Source organism: Chenopodium quinoa, unplaced genomic scaffold (assembly GCF_001683475.1).
Source record: "Chenopodium quinoa cultivar QQ74 unplaced genomic scaffold, ASM168347v1, whole genome shotgun sequence".
Lineage (NCBI taxonomy): Eukaryota > Viridiplantae > Streptophyta > Magnoliopsida > Caryophyllales > Amaranthaceae > Chenopodium > Chenopodium quinoa.
Window position 1 is genome coordinate 2,549,806 of NW_018742980.1, and position 21,506 is coordinate 2,571,311.

Genomic DNA, 21,506 nt, shown 5'->3' on the forward strand with positions numbered 1-21,506 from the left:
ATTGGAAACCAACATTCTTCTCCCTTCTATTTTGATAATTAATTTAAGAGGGTGTCCAATCCGTATTCTTTATTTGATTTAATTAATTAATTAATTAATCTACTTTGATTTATTAATTTTATTGAAGTTTTAATTAATTTACTTTGATTAATAATTTTATTGAATTTTACTAACGCTCTAGTTGTGATGCTAGTTGCAAGGTAATCAAAGTGTTGTGAATTTGTGATGCTAGTTGAATATTAATCTTTATGTTTAATTAATTCTACATGTTTAACCCTTTAAATTAAATACTACTAAATATGCAATTCGTATAATAAGTAGCCGCCTATAAGAATTAGTGTATAGTCTATATGCATGCTTACTTCAATTAATTACCGTCATATGAGACACGGAATATGCAACAAATCTTTGTAAGTAGTGGTTTTCTCATCTGTTAGGAGGGCATTACAGATGCATTTGCAATGTGTCGCGCCTTTTGCATTCGAAGGTGGTCATGTTCATTCACAATGTCACTCACTGTTAAGCAAAGGGAAAAAAGCATCTTAAACAGAAGAACATGACCCTATCAGTTAATGGGAAGCGCAGGCAGCAAACTTGAGCTATGCAAAGAACATTAGAAAGACTCAAGCTAAACATTCATTCACTACTAGATAATAAAATAAAAAAAACATAAAACCAAAGCAACCGCCAGATTCCAAAACATTTAACGCTAATTAGTGTTAAAGCTCTCAACAAAACTTTTAACAAAGTTGCTCCGCAACACTCTAGGCTCTGGTCTGTTATTAACGGATAGTAAACAAAGCTTTTTTCTCAAAAACCAGTAACTCTCTTGACTGCAAATTCTACTCCTTAGTAGGGTTTAACAGGCACGCGGAAGTTAAGTCCGGCATAAACAGCTTTGTCACCAAGCTCCTCTTCAATACGCAAAAGCTGTACATAACAAAGATGGAGCATTAGGATACATCAATAAATCTATGCCCCAAAAACCCCACCCGTTGTTTCATGCTGTAGCAAAACTGCTCATGTCTCGCTGCCCAAACTACCTAAAGTAGAAACACATCCGTAAAGAAGTGTGTATGACATTGGTAAAAATATTGGGGCTACAACTGACCTGGTTGTATTTGGCAAGGCGCTCAGATCTACATGGAGCTCCGGTCTTGATCTGACCCTATTGACAAAAGAAATAAATAGGAAACATGTCATGACGAAGAACTGCATATTGACTCTATTAAAGGTCTCAAAATTAGCACAAGTGTAATACCGTAGAAAGACCAACAGCAAGGTCAGCGATGAAAGTATCTTCGGTTTCACCACTGCAGCCAATGAAAGTAAATCATAAGATCAACCATCCGAAATGTAGCAAAAGAATATGGACATTTGCAATTGTTTATACACAAACCTGCGGTGGCTGGTCATCACTCCCCACCCAGCATGTTTGGACATCTTCACAGCCTCAATACTCTCAGTCACAGATCCAATTTGGTTGACCTGGTCCAAAATGAAAATAAAGGGTCAAATACATGTTCATTACATGGTTTTATAACTTTTTTCTTTTCAAATGGTAAGAGACCCTAACTAGACCACAACCCTCTCAGTTATTTGGTCTAGTATTTGCGGGACAAGCACTTGGAATAGAAAGGAGGGTAAGGAATCCCCTACCCCCAAGCACCCTCACTTGGTAGGATTTGAATCTCAAACCTCTAAGATTTGAGGAACCTTAACAAGTGACCCAACACTTTGTTGGTACATGGTTCTATAATTGATAGAAGAAATACAATAAGCTTAATTACAGAAAAAGTATGGAAGGGTATCAGCATACCTTTAGAAGAAGAGCATTGCAGGACTTTTCATTGATGGCCTTCTCAACCCTCTGCAAAGATTGAATATTATTTAGTTAAATAAGGACTAAACTAGGCAGCTTCAAGCTAATCCTACAATACGAAATTCTAGCAGTCAAGAGAATACAATCATGCTAACCTTAGGGTTGGTGACCAAAAGATCATCTCCAACAATTTGTACTTGCTCTCCCACTTCTGCGGTCATCTTGGCATAGTGCTCCCAGTCATCTTGGTCAAAGGGATCTTCAATTGATACAATGGGGTATTCGGATGTAAATGACTTGTAAAGATCCTTAAGGGCAACCCCAGAGATCTTTTTTGATCCATCATTGTTCTGCAATATAATCAAAGCGATCAGCATTTCAAGCAAAACAAGACAAGGATCCAAAAAACTTCAGATAGGGAATAAAGCCTACAGACTACTCCATTATGTTATCAATCTTTACAAAATCAAACGAAAAACAAGCATACCTCTTCTTTGAAGTTTAAGTCATAGGTCTTGTCCTCGTTGTAGAACTCAGATGCAGCAACATCCATTCCAATGACCACCTTGCCGGTGTATCCAGCCTTCTCAATGGCAGTCTTTAGTAATTCAAGACCCTCCTTGTTCTCCTGTAAATGCAAAGGTAAAACATTAATAAATAGCCCTACAAACTTATCCACATACACTAGTATGTAGATGGACTAGATACTGAATCTTGTTGGTCACCTGGATGTTAGGAGCAAAGCCACCCTCATCACCAACATTGGTTGCATCTTGACCATACTTCTTCTTGATCACACTCTGGATTCACAGAAACGGGAAAAAGGAAATAAGTATTTACAGCTAAGGCAGAGGTCAAAAGTATGACGCATTACTGCATTAGATAAGGTATATACTACCTTCAAGTGGTGGTACACTTCACTACCCATCTTCATTGCCTCCTTGAATGAGGAAGCTCCAGTAGGCAGAATCATGAACTCCTGCATTGCAAGCTTGTTTCCAGCATGGGATCCACCATTGATGACATTGAAGGCGGGGACCGGCAAAACCATCTGAGGGTTACCAGCAACCTCTGCAATGTGCTGAAATTGGAGTAGAAAGAACGTTAGCACACTGTCAGGAAAGCAATACGAAAAGATACTGTACTCACCAAAGAACTAATCACCGTACCTGGTATAGAGGAATTTTCTTGGCCTGGGCTCCAGCCTTGCAGACAGCAAGAGAAACAGCCAAGATGGCATTTGCTCCCAACTGCCAGTGGCAAAAAGTTTCAATTAGGAAAGAAGCTCCAAAACATGAAGGAAATCAAGTACATTAAAGAAACAAAAGCTAATTTTTAAGAAGATAACTCAATCCTAACTCTCAACATGGGTCCTACTTGCAACCCGCAAAACAGCAAACCATACAAGAATAAGATTGAGTAAAAACCTTTTGTTTGCACCAACCCCATTCGTTGACAGTTCCATCAAGTTGTTGAACCATGAAGTTGTCAATGTCAGTCTGTGCGGTTGGGTCCTATATGATGAAATTAAGAACTATTAGTAGAAATCAACATAAAAAAGCCTGAATCGAAATGCAGTAGAATACACAGTCCTGTTTTGTAACACAATCAATAAAAAGATTTCATCCAAAAACTTTTTTTACTGAGTTCAATAGAAAAAAGTGAAGATCGAACATTAATAGATTCTCATCATTAAGCATACCTTGCCAACCAAAGCAGGGCCAATAATCTCATTCACATTTTGAACAGCCTACACATATACAACAACCATTATGAGCAAAACATAATTTGAGAATCGAAAGGAAGCTGTTATCACTACCGCCAAACCGAAATTAACACTAACCTTAGAAACACCCTTTCCCATGTAGTCTTTACCTCCATCCCTGAGTTCAAGGGCTTCGTAGACTCCTGATAATTCACAAGCATAAGTTGTCAAAACATGTGTAACTTCGAAAACGATAACCAATCAGCTGGCAATACAGTTTATTGATTCTACAACTGGTAAATAAACTTTAAGAAGTCGCAGCTATAGAGAAGGAGAACTCACCAGTGGATGCACCACTTGGAACAGCAGCTCTGGCAAAGGTTCCATCATCTAGATGAATATCAGCCTTCACAAAAATATATCCATACAACATAAGTCAACAAATCAATCACTTAAAATTCATTAAGTTAACACACCATCTACTTTCAGACTATTAATTACAAAAAATTCACTTGAATAAATCAGCACAAGAATGTCATGTAATAGCTCGACGCTTTAAAAAGATCAAAGAATGAAATCACTTGTTTTTACCAGTTTAATCAACACAAACAGTTCTTCTGTGGTTTTATCAAACAACTATAAACTCCCTTCAATTTTATTCTAGCAAATTCAATCATCCAGAAACAGCTAGAAATTCATTTAAGAAGCTAAAATAACACTAAAATACATGTAATCTCAACCATTTTGAAAACTTCAGTCCAAAACTCAGCTTGAATCCTGAATAAAATTTTCAAATAACATCACTTTAAGCAAATTATTGTGTCGATTACGGAAACATGAACCATTTATCAAAATAATGATAATAGTAATTCGAGTAATGATTATACAATATGTTAATCCATAAAACAGAGGCAATAATTAATTAATCTATGCAGAGCACAAAACTTTTCACTCCGTACTTCAACCAATATCAATATAAAACTATCAGTAGATCATACTAGTAGCAATAATAATACAAACATAAATGTAATCTCAGTAATTTAATCAAAAATTTCAATCAAATTATCAACTTAAAAGAATGAAAATACGAATAGAAATCATGAAAACAATACTATATGCGAAATCTAACGTCAGAAAATAACAAATTCAACCAAAATATTCCACCTTTACTCCGTATCTCAAACAAGTAAAACATCGTTGAATTTTTTTTTCCAATCAACAAATCATTTCAACAGTTATTATACAACAAACACGGTTAATTTTTTTTTTTTTATCATTTTTACAAGGATTTTAATCCAGAATTCAAAATACAGTTAAAAATTACTGAAATTTATGAAAACACTCATTTAATGCGAAATATCACGTCGATTATGGATATTATGAAATATTACGTCGATTAAACAACAATGATGATAAATCGAAGCAAAATCCAATTTCTTAACTCAAATAACATCACAACAAATTCATCACTTCAAATTTTCAGCAGTCATAACACAACAAACAACATCGGAAAACAAATCAATTAAAAATGGATGAAATTATGCAAAATAAATCATGAAAAAAACATTAGATTAACCAAAATCAAACATCGATTAATAGATCGAATTCCGACGATTATCGATGATAACGAGGTAGAAGAAAAAAGGAGAGAGAAAAAGAGGAGAGAGAAAGAGAGATGATACCTCAACGGTAGGATTACCACGGCTGTCAAAGATCTGCCTAGCTTTGATGGACTTGATGGCAACCATGGCTGAAAATTAATCGATCTGTGAGAAGAATGAGAGAGTGAGAGAGAGGAAGAAGACGGTTGGTGGAGAGGAGAGAGAAATTGGGTAGAGATGTTGAGAAGGAGACACCTTTTATAAAGCCCAACTCAGTCGAGGAAGTGTTCGTCTATCAAACTATTTTAGCTTTTTGATTGATCGTGACCGTTGGTTTTTGTACGTCTCAGATTGGGTTAATTGTTCATCAAGAAATTTTTATGAGATGAAATTATATTGGAATTTTCATATTCTTTTGGTTTTTCTTGCATGGTGGGGGTTTTCACATTATGACCTCATTTCTTGCTTGAAATTTTGGGTTTTAAGATCTTGCTTAAATGCTTATAGATGGGCACAGACACCGTATAGCCTCACATGTCATGCTAACGTGTCTCGTGATCAAGTTGGTCTTGTCTAAAACGAGTCAAAAAAAATAGTAAGACCTTTTTAAAATGGAGCCTATGTATAGCTTGACCCGCATGTCGTGTCAACGGACTACATAATAGTTTTTATATTTTTTGATAAATTAGTCAAATATAAGCGGACCAAAACACGAGACACCCCTGGGTTTGTGCTAAATTTGTAAACTGAAGCTCATGCACAGCCCATGGCCCAACCCCAACCCACTGGCGTGTCTCTTGTGCCATGTCGGGCTTGTGTTAGGTTGGACCATTTTCGTGTCATGCCTAACCAACCCTTGTGTTGGCCCGTTCCTATTTCCATCTCAATCTTGCTCACAAAATTGCTTTAAAATACTTTGACTTGTTTTTATGCCCGTGTGATGAATGTCGGGGCGTGGAATAGACATGGGTTGTCTTTGCACAACAAGTCACAACCCGACACGACAAAGCTTAATTTATTGAAATTTCGCTTAGACATGCACACAAGCACCACCTTAGAGTACTAAGTCATGGTACGATGGCACATGGGTTTGAGTTGTTCATGGATCAACGTTTTGAAATTTTCGCCATGACATGTAGCTCTTGGGTTGATCATAGCTAAACCAAGAACCAACGCGCCCATGGGCTCAAGCTCAACACTAGGCACGACTCGACATGGCTCACAACCAGGTTACCTTTAGGTGTACTGTGAACATGAGGTGAATATGGATGATGTGCTCCAATTAAGACTAAATAATTTAATTCATATAAGTTCATATGAAAAGAACGTGCGTGCTCTAACTATTAGTTTGGGATTAATTTGCACACTTTATTTTAGCAAAGACCCCAATATTTTATTACTATGTACGGAGTATATGTTTTTGCGACAAAATAATTAGGGTTTCACATTATCTCACATTCTTAATAAATACTATCTCCGTTTTTTTTAGTTAACACGTTTTGACTTTAGCACTATTCATACACTCCTTCTTGATCGTGTTTTGTGCTCTATACGTAATAAAAAATATAGTTACGTGGGATCTTGTTGAATTCGTCATGATATATATTTTCAAAATATCAACTTTTCATAATTTTTGCTTATCGGTAATTAAAGATATAAAAGGTTAAATTTGTGCATTGGCAAACGTGATTAAAGAAATGGAGGAAGTACTAAAGAGCGATTTCCCACAATATTGTTAAAAAAAAAAAAAAATTCCTTTTGTGCGTCGGTTTAAAAACAAATTCTCCAAATACCATCCACGTAGGATCGGTGTTGGGTGTCAATTTTTTTGATTTAGTTCAGCTTAAAACCGCTAACATTATTAGCAGTTATAACTTTAAAACTGCTAATAGTATTAGCGGTTTCAGAAAAGAGACCGCCTTTTACTATTAACAGCTCTCTTTTCTTCCTTACTTTGTTAAGGTCAATACGGAGGAAAAGAGAGCTGTTAATGGTAAAAGGAGGTCTCTTTTCCTCCTTACTTAAAGCACCTACAAGAGCGCCAAGGCTATTGCTAAGTTCAAAGAGACCAACTTTCAGTAATAACAAGTCTTTTTGCCTTTTTACAAAAAAAAAATACAAAACCGCTTGTTTGCGGTTTTAACATGTTTTAACATAAAACCGTTGACAACATTAGCATATTTAAGCCAAATCAAACACCAATCTTACCTGAACGGTACTTTGGGAATTTGTTTTTAAATTGGTGCATAATGGGAATTTATTTTGTTTCAATAATATTGATCATGGAAAATCACTTAATATTATAATATCTTTTACCAAGTCTACTTTGTCAATAAAATAAGTGAGGAGGGTATGATAGGATAAAGCAAATCTTTCTCTTAAACTTTGGACTAACTCTAGCTTGATTATAGGTGTTGTTTGGTTGACAAATAAAAACATGGAAAGTTGAAATTCCTAGGAATTGAAATTGTTTGGAGTTGTTTGGTTGACAAATTCATGGGAAGTAGAAATTCCCATGAATTCCCACTTCCCACAAAATGGAGGAAGTAAATTACTTAGGGGGACCTAGGTAAGTGGAATTTTCCATGAGACTTTCCACTTCCTTTAATTAACCAAACACTTTTTAGAATTTCCTAGAAAGTTCAATTTCATGGGAAATCAAATTTCCAAGGAATTTGCAATTCATGCGTTCAACCAAACAAGCCCATATTAACTATTAGTATTTTCTTTGTCCCTTAAAAAAAACTTCACTTTTCTTTTGTGTTGTTGAAGTGTAAATTTTCCAAACAATACATATAAGTATCCCACATTAGTAATAAAAGAAGTGAGAGTCAAAAACTTTATAAAACTAAAGGGCTACTCCTCTTCTAGCTAGCCATATAATTTCTTCTAGCTAGCCATATAATTTTGAAATGAAATCTTCTTAGACTTATGAAGTGAATTCTTTCTTAATAACGAGTACAGCGGTACATCCCGGACTCGAATTTAACATGTTCTCCCTTCGAGTTTGTCCCGTTAATTTTTTCCTCTCTTATCAACACTTAATTAAATATACATACTCCTATAGTTCTATAGAAAACGACATAGAGTAACATGTATTATTGATTTTGATTAAAGCGTGCAATGCAGCGTAAGAAAATATGGTGCTGCCATGTCCATGCCATGCTAATAATATGCCATAGTGATTAGAGCTTTGAATTATTTTAATTCAACTACTCGTATAATATAAATTATTAAATACTACTCCGTACTCGTATATTTTCAACCACTGTCTTCGAATACTTTCAAAAAGAAAAATTATATGAAAAAAAAAATTGTCTGCTTTTAAATTATGCAAACTGCTTTCGCAATCGGAAGAGAATAATGCCAGTATTAATGTGAAAATGGTCAGCTGATTAAGAGATCCACAAACATTATTAAAAGCAAATTATTGAATTCTTTAAGAAATTAAGAATCATTATACAGACGCCATCTGGTAATAATTGATGTCCTCGTCATTTTTGACCCTTTAATTAATTATTTAAGAAAATTTAGTGCGAGGGTTTTTCATTGATCCAAACTTAGACTTAGAATTTTTTTTTCTATGTTATTACTCTCTTTGTCTCTTATTTGTATGTCTATTTCTAACATTTATTACTCACATAATAAAAAGAAATAGACATGTAAATAAGGGATAGAGGGAGTAATATTTTTTTTTAATATAATACCGATAAGAAAGTAATGTTAAAGTGACCAAGGAGAAAATTAATTATTTACTAGTTTTAGGCTCTTTTTGGTTGGGAGGAATTGGGAGGAAAAGAAAAGAAAGGAAAGGAAGAATATAGATTCTTATATTTGGTTTTAAAAATTAAATTGGATTTGATAGGAAATGGAAGGAAAGGTCCCTTCACAAAATCTTCCCTTTTCTTTCCTCCCAAAATTGGAGGAATTTCAAGAGGAAAGAAAGAAATTAAATTTATTAAACTTAAAATTAGTTTTCTCTTCTCTTTCTTTCCTTTACTAATGTCATACCAAACAATAGATTCCTCTCAATTTCCTTCTTTTACTAATATCAAACCAAACATTGGATGATATATTTTCTTTCCTTTCCCTCTCTTTCTTTCCCTTCTTTTAGGGCCTTTTGGTTAGGGGGAATTGGGTGGAAAGGAAAGTAAAGGAAAGGAAAATTGATTGTTCCTTTATTTGGTTCAAAATATTATACAGAATTGATTGGAAATGAAAGGAATTGGATGGAAAGCTCCCTTAATTAAAATATTCACTCTCCTTTCCTCCCAAAATTGGAGGAAATTGACGGGAAAGAGAAAACATTGGATTCCTTTCACAATCTTTCCATCAAACCAAACATTGGAAAATATGGTTTCTTTCCTTTCCCTTCTCTTCCTTTATTTTCCTTTCCATTCCCTTCCTTTACTAACATTCAACCAAACAAAATGTATAATTTTAAACTACAAACCGATTGAATCCAAAGCGAATTAGGCTTGTTCTCTTCGATCCAATAAGATCCAATTTTCAGTCTAAATTGATTATTTGAACACTTTTAGCCAGGGATGCCTAAGGTATCACACTTATAATTATAATGATTACCCTTTGAATTTTTGTTTCCACAACAATGTATTGGTTGGAATATATGTGATTTTTGATAAATTGAATTAGTAATCATTATTTATACCTTGTTATGCAAGATCTTAAAACTTTATCACATAAATTTTCATGCAAATAGAATATAACAATCTATTGATCAACATATAAGAAGATACATATGTGAATCTGGATTTATAACTCCTAATTAAAAGATCAATTGTTTATACTTAAGACCACAAAAATCATGCGAATTACCTACAAAATCCAAGTAATCTCTAACTATAACTATTAGAAATGGTTTAGCGAGAGAGATTTCCATGAGTACTTTATGTTAAAACTAAAACGATAAAAGAGCCCAAAGAAATGTTGAACCCCCCTCCTCTATTTTTCTTCTATGGGTAAGATATTGCATATGTTGACATTATCATCAACTTCATTGATTAAATATATAAGAAAATAACAAGCGTCTTTCCAAAAAAAAAAAAAAAAGTCGGATTGACGGTCGTTTTCGATGGTCAATTTATATTTGAGTTCATGACATTTCAAGCATCCAAAAGGTTAAAAACAAAATTAATGAGGTTCGTAAGCATATCAATATATTTAATCAACTAGTTGACCTCTTACAAAGTTACAAATACAGTTAATATATTACTTCGTATTATACATTTATACTTATAAAACTTCATTAATTCATTTTAAGTCAATATGTTAAGTGTATCATTCATTAGATTATTGTCGGAATCTTTTTCTGAATAAATATTACTAATCATTTCATGGGTTTTAGGTGATGGATTGGTGTATTAGGTAATGAGTGAAATATTTTATACATACCCAAGTATACCGTGCATCCAACTAACCCAAAGTTAGTTTTTGCTCTTTATTTGATTATTAAATGAAAAACTATCCTCAAATGAGAACAAAATTCTTATTAGTGTACCGTGCACCCGAGTGTATATAACAATCTCTCGGTAATAAGACACACTTGAATTTGTGGCCTTTGGTATATAAATAGCATACTTCATACTGTTAGACCGATGACAAAATTGTTAGGTATGGAACGCGTTATATTGATTTTAACTAAATATTGTAAAATAAAACACTAATTAGATTATTTAGATTTGGATCCAAAATGGATTAAACTGAACCCATTGAATCCATACTGAAGTCGCCATTAATGGCATTGAGCTTAGCTATTTAGGAAAAATATACCGTACGCTATTATGATATCAAATTTGGCTTACATCATAATTAATAGCTAAAATAAAATAACGCATCTTGCATACTTTGTGTCATATGAGTATTATTTTGCACTGTAAACATTGTGAACATGCAAAGAAACTCTAACAGTATGTTTGGATATAGAAAGGGGAAGGAAAAGAAGGGGAGGAAGGAGAAGAGGAGGGGAGGGAAAGGGAGGGAAGGGAAGAATGGTGAGTCTTCCTTCCAAATCTCTTCATTGTTGGAGGGATTAATTTCCTACAATTTAATCCCTCCATTTCTCTCCCCTTCAATTCCTTTTCTTCCTCATTTATTATCCAAATGAAAGATATCCCATCTCTTCATTTTTCTTCCCTTCCTTTCCCTCCATTTCCTTCGATCCAAACACACCGTAAATGTTATCAGATACAAAATCTTATACACTACGAAATAAGCAAAAGACCAAAAATTACTCTTAGGCCTTGCTTGAATTGGGGTAATATATTAAGGGGATAATAAAAGTCAAACTTGTAAACACACAAGTGATTAGAGGTGTTGTAGGAGGCATGGTGTTTACAAATGAAATAAAGTAATTGTGCCATGAGGAAAAGAGAGAGATGAAGGAATTATTACCCTCATAATGAAGGTAATAGTTACCCATCCTCCCCTTAGTGTTACTATTACCCCCAAAATGAGGGTATTAGTTCCTCTTTTTTCACCTTATACCACACTATTACTACATAGTTTTCCTTACAATCATACCATCACTATTTCCTCCTTTTCTATTTTCATTTTCATTTTGTTTATTTTGACTTTTATTACCCTAGTGATACATCTCCCCCAATCGAAGCATGCCCTTAATGTCACATAATATTATAGCATATGATTACTTAGGTTTTAATTCAAGTTATTAATTGATAGGAGTAAGCAAAAGACCAAAAAACAATGCAGAACAAAACGTAAAGATGTAGAACTACAACGATCAAGAAGAAAATTGTCCTTGAATAGTACGAACATGTATCAAAGTTTGAAGTACTAATAATTCATCAACCTCTACAAAGTTTTACCAGAAATAAAAATCAGTGGGTTTAAATATCTGAGGCATCAAAAAAAGAGAAGTACCGAGTATCCTAGATTTGATGCCCAATTACAATTATTCTAAAGTACGGAGTATCGTCTATGGTCGTAATCTGCTACCTAACCACAGCTTTTCGATTTGTTTGCTTTCCATTTGAATTTTGCTTCCCAACTTACCAATAATTACTCTCACTTGGACAAGATATTTGTCCTCTCGGAAATGGTCGTTTCAACTTCTCAAAATTTGTTAGATTGTAAAGCTCGTCAGATCGAGTGTATTCCACTAATCAATATATAAGAGTTGCAATATATCCTAAATCTATATAAGGAATATATAAACAATGACAAACTTGAATATTGAAAGACTAACAACATTTCTAAATCATAGTAATGTCATAAATCATAGTGTGGATATAAATATCTAGTCGTAGTAGTAACAATACCAACTCAATATGCATATTGCATCACACGATTCACACTATCACCCCCGTTAACACAAGCCAGGTTGATCCATGAGAGGTATTGATCCGATAGGGTGCATTCTTCTTCCCTTAAATAAGAAAAAAAACACCCACTACCCCCCAACCCCCTGGTACTCAGAGAAGTGCATATACATGCAAATTAACAGAAATAGTTCAGATTAGCTAATATCATCTTATTCATTTAGATAGAACTCCGTATCATTCATGAAAAGGCCAAAAAAAATTGGCAACACCTAAAGTACTCTAAATAAGCAGCCACTAGGCGGACACATGATTAAGCAAAACTGAGACTGCGACATATTATGACTTTATGAGTGACAGTGAGTTGAGCAAAGATACAATAACAATTAACAAAGAGAAAGTGTTCAACAGACGTAGCCACCAAGTACTTTGACTGCTAGTCTGCTACCACTCTTCTTGATGGCATTGTTGTCTAGTATACCAGGCCAAATGAATAAAAAATGATCCCTCCTTTAATATGTCTGTGAAATTCAACAGGCTATTGAATATCCCTGGTACTCAGTATTACTTGTAGAATATATGTAGATCTGTAAAAGTAGCAATCGCACAAATTGCTCCATGAAATTAATTTCTGTAATATAATTCTGACACTATCATCAATAAAGTCAAAAAATAATTTGCTTTATCATGGAACGATTGTAGGAAATTAATTATAAAAACAAATACTTAAAACTCATGTCTTTAACAAAAATAACAAATTAGTGACCAGTGATGCTGAGTACATAAGGTGGCCACTGCTCAATTTCACTTTAAAAAAAATGGATTGAATGATAACTACGTAGAATAACATATCCGAATATTTGATCATATCTGGGTTTTTCTTTGACTCAAGATCTTTATTTTAAAAGGTGATGTTTAAAAAGCAAGGGGGGAAGCAGAAGAAAAAAAACAGAGAGATTTGGAATACTGCTTGAAGGGATCTGCTGACACAACACCTATGTAGAGAAATCATTCAAACTAAGTCTATAAGCGGAATATTGTTTTATCAGTTGCATGCAGGAGCAAAGCAACATTCCTATAAAACTTCAATAGAAGTTTCACAATATTCAGACTTCTAAGCCAAGGTCCTATGGAATGACATAATGCAAAATGTGGCTGGGTAAACATGAGCTCAAGACCAGAACCCCAAGGACAAACTTACCAAAGAGTTGCTTGATTGACGGCCTCTTAGGCTTGTTATCTTTCTTCTTCAATTCAGCTGCAAGTAGTCACCAGAATACGAACATCAAGAGCCATTATTAACTGAAAATATTAGACAATGGGGTGCAGTAAACAATTATATTGGGGTAGAAAGGCCTCAGAAAGACTCAAAGAAGATGGGCAACGATACAAACATTAAACAAGAAAAAAAATGACTGACTTAAAGGTTGTTAGTGTCTCAAATTGAAGACTTGAAAATCACACAACATCACTTAGACACCCATGCGGCCACGCTCACCATGATAAATTTGATATGGAGAATGTTATTCCAGCTCTAGTTTATGGTCCACAAGGATGTCAAATAAGAAGTTCCAAAGCTTATCATTTTCAACATGAATTATAAAGTGATCAATTTAATCTAACTATTCAAGATAAACACTGCAACTCTCTTTGTGATGAACCAAAAGAATCTTCTAATGAACCTCTATTTTAAGATGAAGCTGACAGGAATCAATTAAGATGCTAGTATTCATAACTTAATGCTAAGGTAACAATTTTCCATCCAATTCCCACCAAAAAAAAAAATTGCTTCAAGAATCCCTTGTGGTCTTGGCTGTCGTGGTACAACAGACAATCAAGCAACAGAGAACTTTTCACTATATTATGCAATGAGCCAATCAATTTAGACAAGTTCAAACTTCTCTTGTAAATTTACATTTATTTTTAATCTCTCATAAAGGCATAGTCACTAAACAGTCATTCTACCCATTAACCTTTAGGCCTTAGCATAGTACTTTAACATGGATTCTTTACATTGACACACTGACACCATTATGAATGCAATAAGATATTGAATCATATTGATTGCTCAGCATAAGCGGAAAATCAGAATAACTTTTGATTTATCAGATGTTCAGATAAACCAAAGGTTGCAGTTCCTTATTCCTGTCATCCTGTGACAAATTTTACTCGGTACTGAGTGACAACAGATTTTTTCTATGGTGTAAGACACGATAGTATCTGATCCCAATTACATCAAGAGAGGGCTTTAGGTTAACAAGGCTTATCACAATTACTCATTCATCCAATGTAGTATGTATCCAAATACAATTCAACTTATACACTCAATATTGTAATGTATGTATATATACAGGTCCATGTTAACTATTGCAGTATTGCACAGACGAGGCAGAAATAGATAAACATAAAATCAAGAGAACATGACTCGATTCATTAATGTACAGTGAATAACCATCCTTGCCTTAATACTTTCCCCAACACACCTCATACACATTTCGTGCCCTGTCTTGCAAGATCCAGAATGTTGACATTTCATTCATATTATATACTCAATTTATCTTTATCTAATGAAATAGTTTCTGCCTTGCATATGACAAGATCTTAATATGCTTTTCATTATTAAATGAATGTGTTTTTTTTTTTTTTTTTTTTTTTTTTTTTTTTTTTTTTGCAGGATTAAATGAACGTGTTTTTATCAAGGTGATATTAATTTTTAAGCGAAATGTGATTAACTTCAATAACAACATGCAAATGCAGTATGTTATGGATATACAATAAAACAAACAGTTTGGTTAGAGATGAACACGGTCCGGTTTGAGTACCAAATCAAACCAAATCGCAAAATACGGTTTGGTCAATTTTTCAAACCAAACCAAACCGTATTAGTATCCAAACCGGACCAAACCAAACCGTAATAATACGGTTTGGTGCGGTTTGGTTTATTTTAATTTATTTAAAAATTATATATATATATATATATATTAAAATACGGTTTACTGCTTTATGGTTTGGTTTGGTTTATAATTTTTGAAAAACAAAACCAAACCGTAAACCATATTTACAAAAAATCCTAAACTAAACCGTATTTTTATAAACCGCAAACCAAACCAAAACGCTAAAATACGGTTTGGTCCGATTTGGTTAAGGTTCAGACCAAACTGTGTATAACCCTAAGTTTGGTTACTGATTGTATGGTAACTCATTTTCTGAAGGGCTTTTGCAGTGCTTTCAGCTTACATTTTTAAATAAACCATGGTCACATTTCCTTTTCAACAAAGATTGGCTGTTGTCCTTAGACTCTTCAAAAGAACCAAAATCCTGAAGATAGATTCAAATTTACAACTACATTATCTTAAGATTCATGACACAAATAATTGAAGTTATTTTTTCACATTGTTTTTATCAATTCTCTTCTACCAAATCCACCTATGAAACCAACAAAGATACAATCAGAAAAGTGTGTAACTTTTCTTCATGCTATGTGTACTTTTTGGCATGCAAGTGAGATTGATGCAGAATGTCCCAACAGATTATTTAAAACCTGACAAAATCAAGAAGTACCTAGAATTTGGCAGTGAAATCAAATGCAATCGATTTTGGTTTTGAGGAACTTGGGGTTGCTAAGCGAGTAAGCGCTGATTCTGAACTCAAGAGCACCTAAATCCAATAATAAAACAATAAAATAGTTAAAACATTGCATATCCAGCTGGTAAAAAGAAATTCCTTGAAACAAAACAAATAAGAGAAAAAGCCCCTAAATCCAACAAAATTGCAATATAAAAAAAAAATTATAATCCTTAAACCTAAATGCATAAAAATGCAATAATTGTACGGAATAAAATTAACTGATACTCTAAACAGATTTAAAAATGCAAAACCTAAGATTTAAGACAAAGTCAGATATTTATAAAACTTGTCCATCAAATCCAAAATCCTTTGTGAAGCTGTTCAAAAGGAAATTTATAATCCTTAAACCTAAATGCATAAAATGCAATAATTATGTACCAAGAGCAGCATTTTGTAACAGTGCTGACCCTTTTTGCTAATTACCCACAAAGATGAATCTATGTTCCCAGGAAGACATCAGCCTTCTTCAGCTGGATAAAAATGCATGTAGTTGATACCTAATAGATGTCTCTACATTCATGTAACTGATTTTTATTTTTTTCAGCAATTAAATGGGATGAATAGATCACCAAAGGACTTTACATTTTTTATATGTACAAACCTCTGACATTAAAGTATTTAAACTTTGATATTTGCATCAGCACCCTCACCTTCTAGAAAGGATTGAGAGGGGAAAACTCTTCGTTTGCACAGAGTTCATAAGATCAAAGATAACCTCATACTCTCAGAATTTCAACAGGAAGCTCTGAAGAACATTTCTCTATAAACTAAACTGTTTGGCTTACACATTTGCCAAAAATTAAACTATATCACTGGAGCCAAAGATATAAGACCTCAGTGAAAATTAAATACCTTACAATGTCAACATTGAGCAGTCTTTGAATTTTCTTCCTTACAATTTTTATCGCTGCTGCCATTTCCACACCAAAACTTGCCGCTCTCCTCTGGATCCCCAACAACGGTAAATCTACCCCCGAATTGGCGAATAGCAGTAGAGTAACATACTAAGAGCAGATTTTGCATACTCTTTGTGGCCTGATTACAGGAAAAATTCCAATTATTTAACCTATCTGCTGGGCTTCACCTGTATGAAGAGCTTAATAGGCAATAGAACACTTTAAAGCCTAGAGTGTGGTTCAACTATTGCAGATGATGTTCCCCACCATGATACTTTGGGGAAATCCCCTAGAAGCAAGTTGTACTGCTTGTTGATTTTAGAAACTTCCTTTGCTCAGAACTGGATCCCAGCCATTACTGCTGCATAAGACCTCTAACGCTCGTACTTTCTTTACTATCCAGATCAGTAAGCTTATAGCAAACCTCGTCTTTTGATACAGCAGATATCAACCCATCTAACCTAAAGCTTATGTTTTTCAAAAGCTTAAGCCCACAGAAGTTTGGTGATAGCAGCTTTGTCCCCCAAATTCAGGTTTACCTGAAGATCTAGGCTTAAACAAAGTATCCCAAGATAAATTGTATAAAGGAGAATTTCTAATACTATCTAACAGTCATATCACCCAAAATGGTCTTCAACATGACTACTGCCAGTCTGCCACCTAAAATAAAGTCATCAGCACCTTAATTACCTGCATTACTTTAGAGGCAACAGCTCAAATCTGCGACTGCATCTTTAAAAAAATCTTTTAGGATATTCTCAACAAGTCAACAGTTAGTAGCAAACTAGCAACATTATCCCGATGTTATGTGATTAACCAGCTAGATGCTCGTCCTTTTCTAATATTGTTTATTTCCATTGTATTTCTGACCTTTTTTGCATCCTCCCATTGTTCCACATCAGCATACATGTTGTGAAGCAACACATAGGATGCTGAACTTTCGGGTTCAAGCTTTGATAGAGCCTCTGAAGCAACTTGAGCCAGCTCTACATTGTTATGTATCCTACAAGCTCCTAGCAGAGCACCCCATATGGTTTTATCAGGCTTGTGGGGCATGCTATAAATCAAATCCATGGCCTCTTGTAGATTGCCATGACGAGCCACAATGTCGACTAGTGCAGCATAATGTTCGATCTTGGGTTCAATTCCATAATCCAAAAGCATAGACTCAAAATACTTGTGGCCTTCTTTCAGTAAGCCAGCATGTGCACAAGCATTCAAGACTGATACAAATGTAATAACAGTGGGAAGCACTTTTAGCCTCTTCATTTCCTCAAAAATCTCTAAAGCTGCTACTGCGTATCCATGAGATGCATATCCACCTATAATTGCATTCCAAGAGATTACATCCTTCTGCATCCCCATCTCATTAAACATGATCTTGGCCTCTGTTATTGCCCCACACCTTGAGTACATAGTAACAAGTGAATTATTGATAGGTACATCTGCAATAAGTATTTTGGTAATCAGCTGATGGATCTGCCTGCCCAAATCCAGGGCAGCAAGGCCAGTACAGACACTAAGAACTGATGATAGAGTGTGCCTATCAGGCCTCACCTCCTCAGCCTGCATTTGTATGAACAACTTGATTGCACCTTCATAGTCTCCATTCTTATCACATCCTGCAATTACAGAATTCCAAGAGACAAGATTTCTCTGTGGAGCCCTGCTGAAGAAATCAAGAGCAGATTCTAAGTTCCCATTTTGGGCATAGCCTGACACCATCATATTCCATGACATTATATCAGTGTTTGGCATTTGTGAAAAGAGTTGTGCTGCTTGTTTCATATCTGAAGCTTGAACATAACCACTAATCATCGTATTCCACGAAAATGTATCCCGGTCTACCATTTGATCAAAAAGTTTTCTAGCAGAAATGACGTCACCCACTTTTATATAAGCCATAATCATAGCATTCCATGACAACACATTCCTCTCAAATCCCATACTTTCTCTCATTCCTCCATTTGGGCAATATGACAATTGATCAAAAAGACTTCGTGCTTCATTAACTCTTCCCTTTTGCCCATATCCTGCAATCAAAGTATTATAAGCCGGGACAAGATCTCCCCTCTCTTCGCCAACTTCTTTTCCACATTCAAGCAAAATTTCCTTTGCCTTGTCCCACTCATCAATACGAATCAACCCTGATATAAGTGCACTAAATGAAGAGGCATCCCTATTCGGCATTGCCCTAAACCACTCAATAGCTCTACCAGCATCACCATTATGTAGAAAACCAGTCACCATTGCATTCCAAGTGATAACATCCCTCTCGGCCATTCTGTTAAAAAGGCATATAGCATCATCCATTCTCCCAACCCGAGCATAACCACTGATCATTGTATTCCAAGAAACCATATCTCTCTTAGGCATCTGATCAAACAATTGCTTACCCTCCTCAACATATCTCATCCCACCCCCACGGCAAGAAACATAACCTGAGATCATCAAGTTCCATGACACAACATCTCTCGCTCTTTCAGGCATTTCATCAAACAACTTGCGCGCTTTTAAAACCTCTCTATTCTTAACATATCCACTCATCATTGAATTCCATGTTATGGTATTTCTTTCAGACATTCTATCAAACAGTGATCGCGCTTCACTGAACTGACCTAATCGGATAAGTTGAGATATGCGCTTGTTCCAACTACGAATGTCAGGATATTCAGCACTATAGTTTTTCGACACGAAATAACACATGGGTCTTCCCCAACAAATTGCCAATCGAGATGGGCAATACAGAACTCTTTCTAACCGTGCTCGCATTTTTTCTAATATCTAGTAACCCTCACAAGTCTGAAGCCATTGCTGACCTATTCAGAAAATTAAGTAAGTGGCAGGAATTAAATCTAACCAAAATTGTTTGAAAACAATAGAGTATTAGTTTATCATAGTTTCAAGTCTACAAATTCCAAAGTTGTGAAAAAAGCAAACAATTTTCATTTACAGCTATAACAGCAAAATTCTCCTATTTTCAATCAATAATTAATAGAATTCAGTATATAAAATACCGCTCCTTTCAATTCAGGTACAAAAAGTCATACATTGAGAAATAGAGCAATTTAATTGAAAAGAATAATTGATTTGATTCAAATAAACATATAATGCCATAAAAATATATAGTAGGATAAGCTAGAACAAAGTTCAAATGTATAATACGAAGTATACCTGAAGATTTTAGCAGTAAAGGAGAAGTGAGGAGTGGAATTTGGGGCAAAGATGTACAAGAAAAGAAACCATAGTCGCATAGCAAAAGAGCAACCTAGCATGAGCTTATTGGTTTTTGCCCTTTTGGGTACGACTTGGCATGAAAAATTGAAAAGTGCATGTTCCTTGGGAGTAGCCAACAGGCTTGATCTAGTGTTGCACGAGCATACCATTTTTGTGTTCGGCTCGAGCCTTGCCTATCCAAACTCACTAGCCTATATTAGAATGACCTAGACTCATAACGATTCTGGTTAAGATTATGCGAGGTCGTATATTCTTTTAAATACATGATGGGCTTGGTTCCATTTCGAGTATGAATTGTGTCAAGTTGTCAAGTAAATTCAAATTAAGATCATGTTTGAGACTAATAACTAACAAGTCTAACTCAACATTAAGTAGAGTCAAAGTTTGAATCAGAAAAATCTTTTTGATAAAGATTGCAAAAACTGTTCAATTTATATTATGTGAGTTTTCACAATTTTCGATTATCTTTATTTATGCCTTATGAATTCAATTTTTTGTAGTGTATTCAAGTTTTACAACTTGAACGATTATAGCTTTGAAATTAGATGATTGATCAATGAAAATGATTGGTTTTACTTCAACTTGTTCCAGTTTGGGTATTAAATAAGATGGTATTGACTTCTAGTTTTATGTAAGTTTTGTGGTTTAACTAATGGCAGGTCTATGTAGCGAAGAGTTAGATAAAATTGGTTACAAGTCACCATAGGGTTTGGGTAATTGTCAATTTGGGTTAAATCGGTTGTCAATTAATACTAGGTTGAATACCCGAGTGCATGCATATATTATAGAGTATTGGGTCAAATTAATTGTCAGTTATCAATTAAGTTGATTTTAAGTTACAGGTCACTAGTATCACTAGTTATTCAAATATAGGTCGGGAATGAGCTGCTGCTAGTACACATCGGGTTATCAAGTTTTTTGAGCTTTAATTTGACAACTTTAGGAAAAGATGGGGAAAATAGAAAGAATTGATGACCAAATGAACTCTTGCAATTGAAAGAGTTACACATTAGGTGTCACATTTGCACTTTAAAGTTAACCCCTTATGTTGTCTTTTAAAAAGCACTTAGTCTTTTGTCCCATGTAAAAGACATTTCTTGGTACACTTTATTTTAGGATATTGTTAAATTAGGATGACTTAATTAAAAAAGAACAAAAGGAGACCTTGTCTTAGTAGGAGTGTAAACACCTAAAAATGTCTCCCCGACCAAAGCCCGATGACGAAACAACCTCTCATTGCCTAATTTGGTCCGGTTCGTGTAATGGATCTAAAAATTACTTGAAAAATCCTTTAGTTATAGGCCAAAATTATTTTTAAAG

At 34.5% G+C, this 21,506-nt stretch overlaps 2 protein-coding genes across 3 annotated transcripts; both read right to left on the bottom strand.

Moving 5' to 3' along the window:
- Positions 1 to 569: 569 nt before the first annotated feature.
- LOC110729395 (enolase-like) lies at positions 570 to 5,372 on the bottom strand. The gene is made up of 15 exons (XM_021909138.1): positions 5,210 to 5,372; positions 3,870 to 3,933; positions 3,666 to 3,730; positions 3,525 to 3,572; positions 3,250 to 3,336; positions 2,992 to 3,072; positions 2,721 to 2,903; positions 2,548 to 2,622; positions 2,310 to 2,450; positions 1,978 to 2,172; positions 1,820 to 1,870; positions 1,400 to 1,488; positions 1,262 to 1,313; positions 1,112 to 1,168; positions 570 to 930 (listed from the first exon to the last, which is right to left on the bottom strand). Exons 1-15 carry the CDS (start codon positions 5,273 to 5,275, stop codon positions 850 to 852), a joined length of 1,335 nt encoding a protein of 444 aa, XP_021764830.1. The 5' UTR covers positions 5,276 to 5,372; the 3' UTR covers positions 570 to 849.
- Positions 5,373 to 12,621: 7,249 nt separating this feature from the next.
- LOC110729396 (pentatricopeptide repeat-containing protein At1g62260, mitochondrial-like) lies at positions 12,622 to 20,285 on the bottom strand. Of its 2 annotated transcripts, none has more exons than XM_021909140.1 (5): positions 20,124 to 20,285; positions 16,911 to 19,768; positions 15,988 to 16,083; positions 13,628 to 13,684; positions 12,622 to 13,013 (listed from the first exon to the last, which is right to left on the bottom strand). In XM_021909140.1, the coding sequence occupies exon 2, from the start codon at positions 19,719 to 19,721 to the stop codon at positions 17,754 to 17,756; it is 1,968 nt and encodes a 655-aa protein (XP_021764832.1). In that variant the 5' UTR covers positions 19,722 to 19,768; positions 20,124 to 20,285; the 3' UTR covers positions 12,622 to 13,013; positions 13,628 to 13,684; positions 15,988 to 16,083; positions 16,911 to 17,753. The 2 variants fall into 2 exon arrangements, with proteins under 2 accessions (XP_021764832.1, XP_021764831.1); XM_021909139.1 differs by having other exon boundaries at positions 16,906 to 19,768.
- Between the last annotated feature and the right edge of the window lie 1,221 nt (positions 20,286 to 21,506).

Coding starts and splice junctions, on each gene's coding strand:
- LOC110729395 (XM_021909138.1), bottom strand. CDS start 5,275: ATGGTTGCCATCAAGTCCATCAAAGCTAGGCAGATCTTTGACAGCCGT. Junction 1,871..1,977: donor TTTTGGTCACCAACCCTAAG/GTTAGCATGATT, acceptor CAATCTTTGCAG/AGGGTTGAGAAGGCCATCAA. Junction 931..1,111: donor GCCTTGCCAAATACAACCAG/GTCAGTTGTAGC, acceptor TGTTATGTACAG/CTTTTGCGTATTGAAGAGGA.
- LOC110729396 (XM_021909140.1), bottom strand. CDS start 19,721: ATGCGAGCACGGTTAGAAAGAGTTCTGTATTGCCCATCTCGATTGGCA.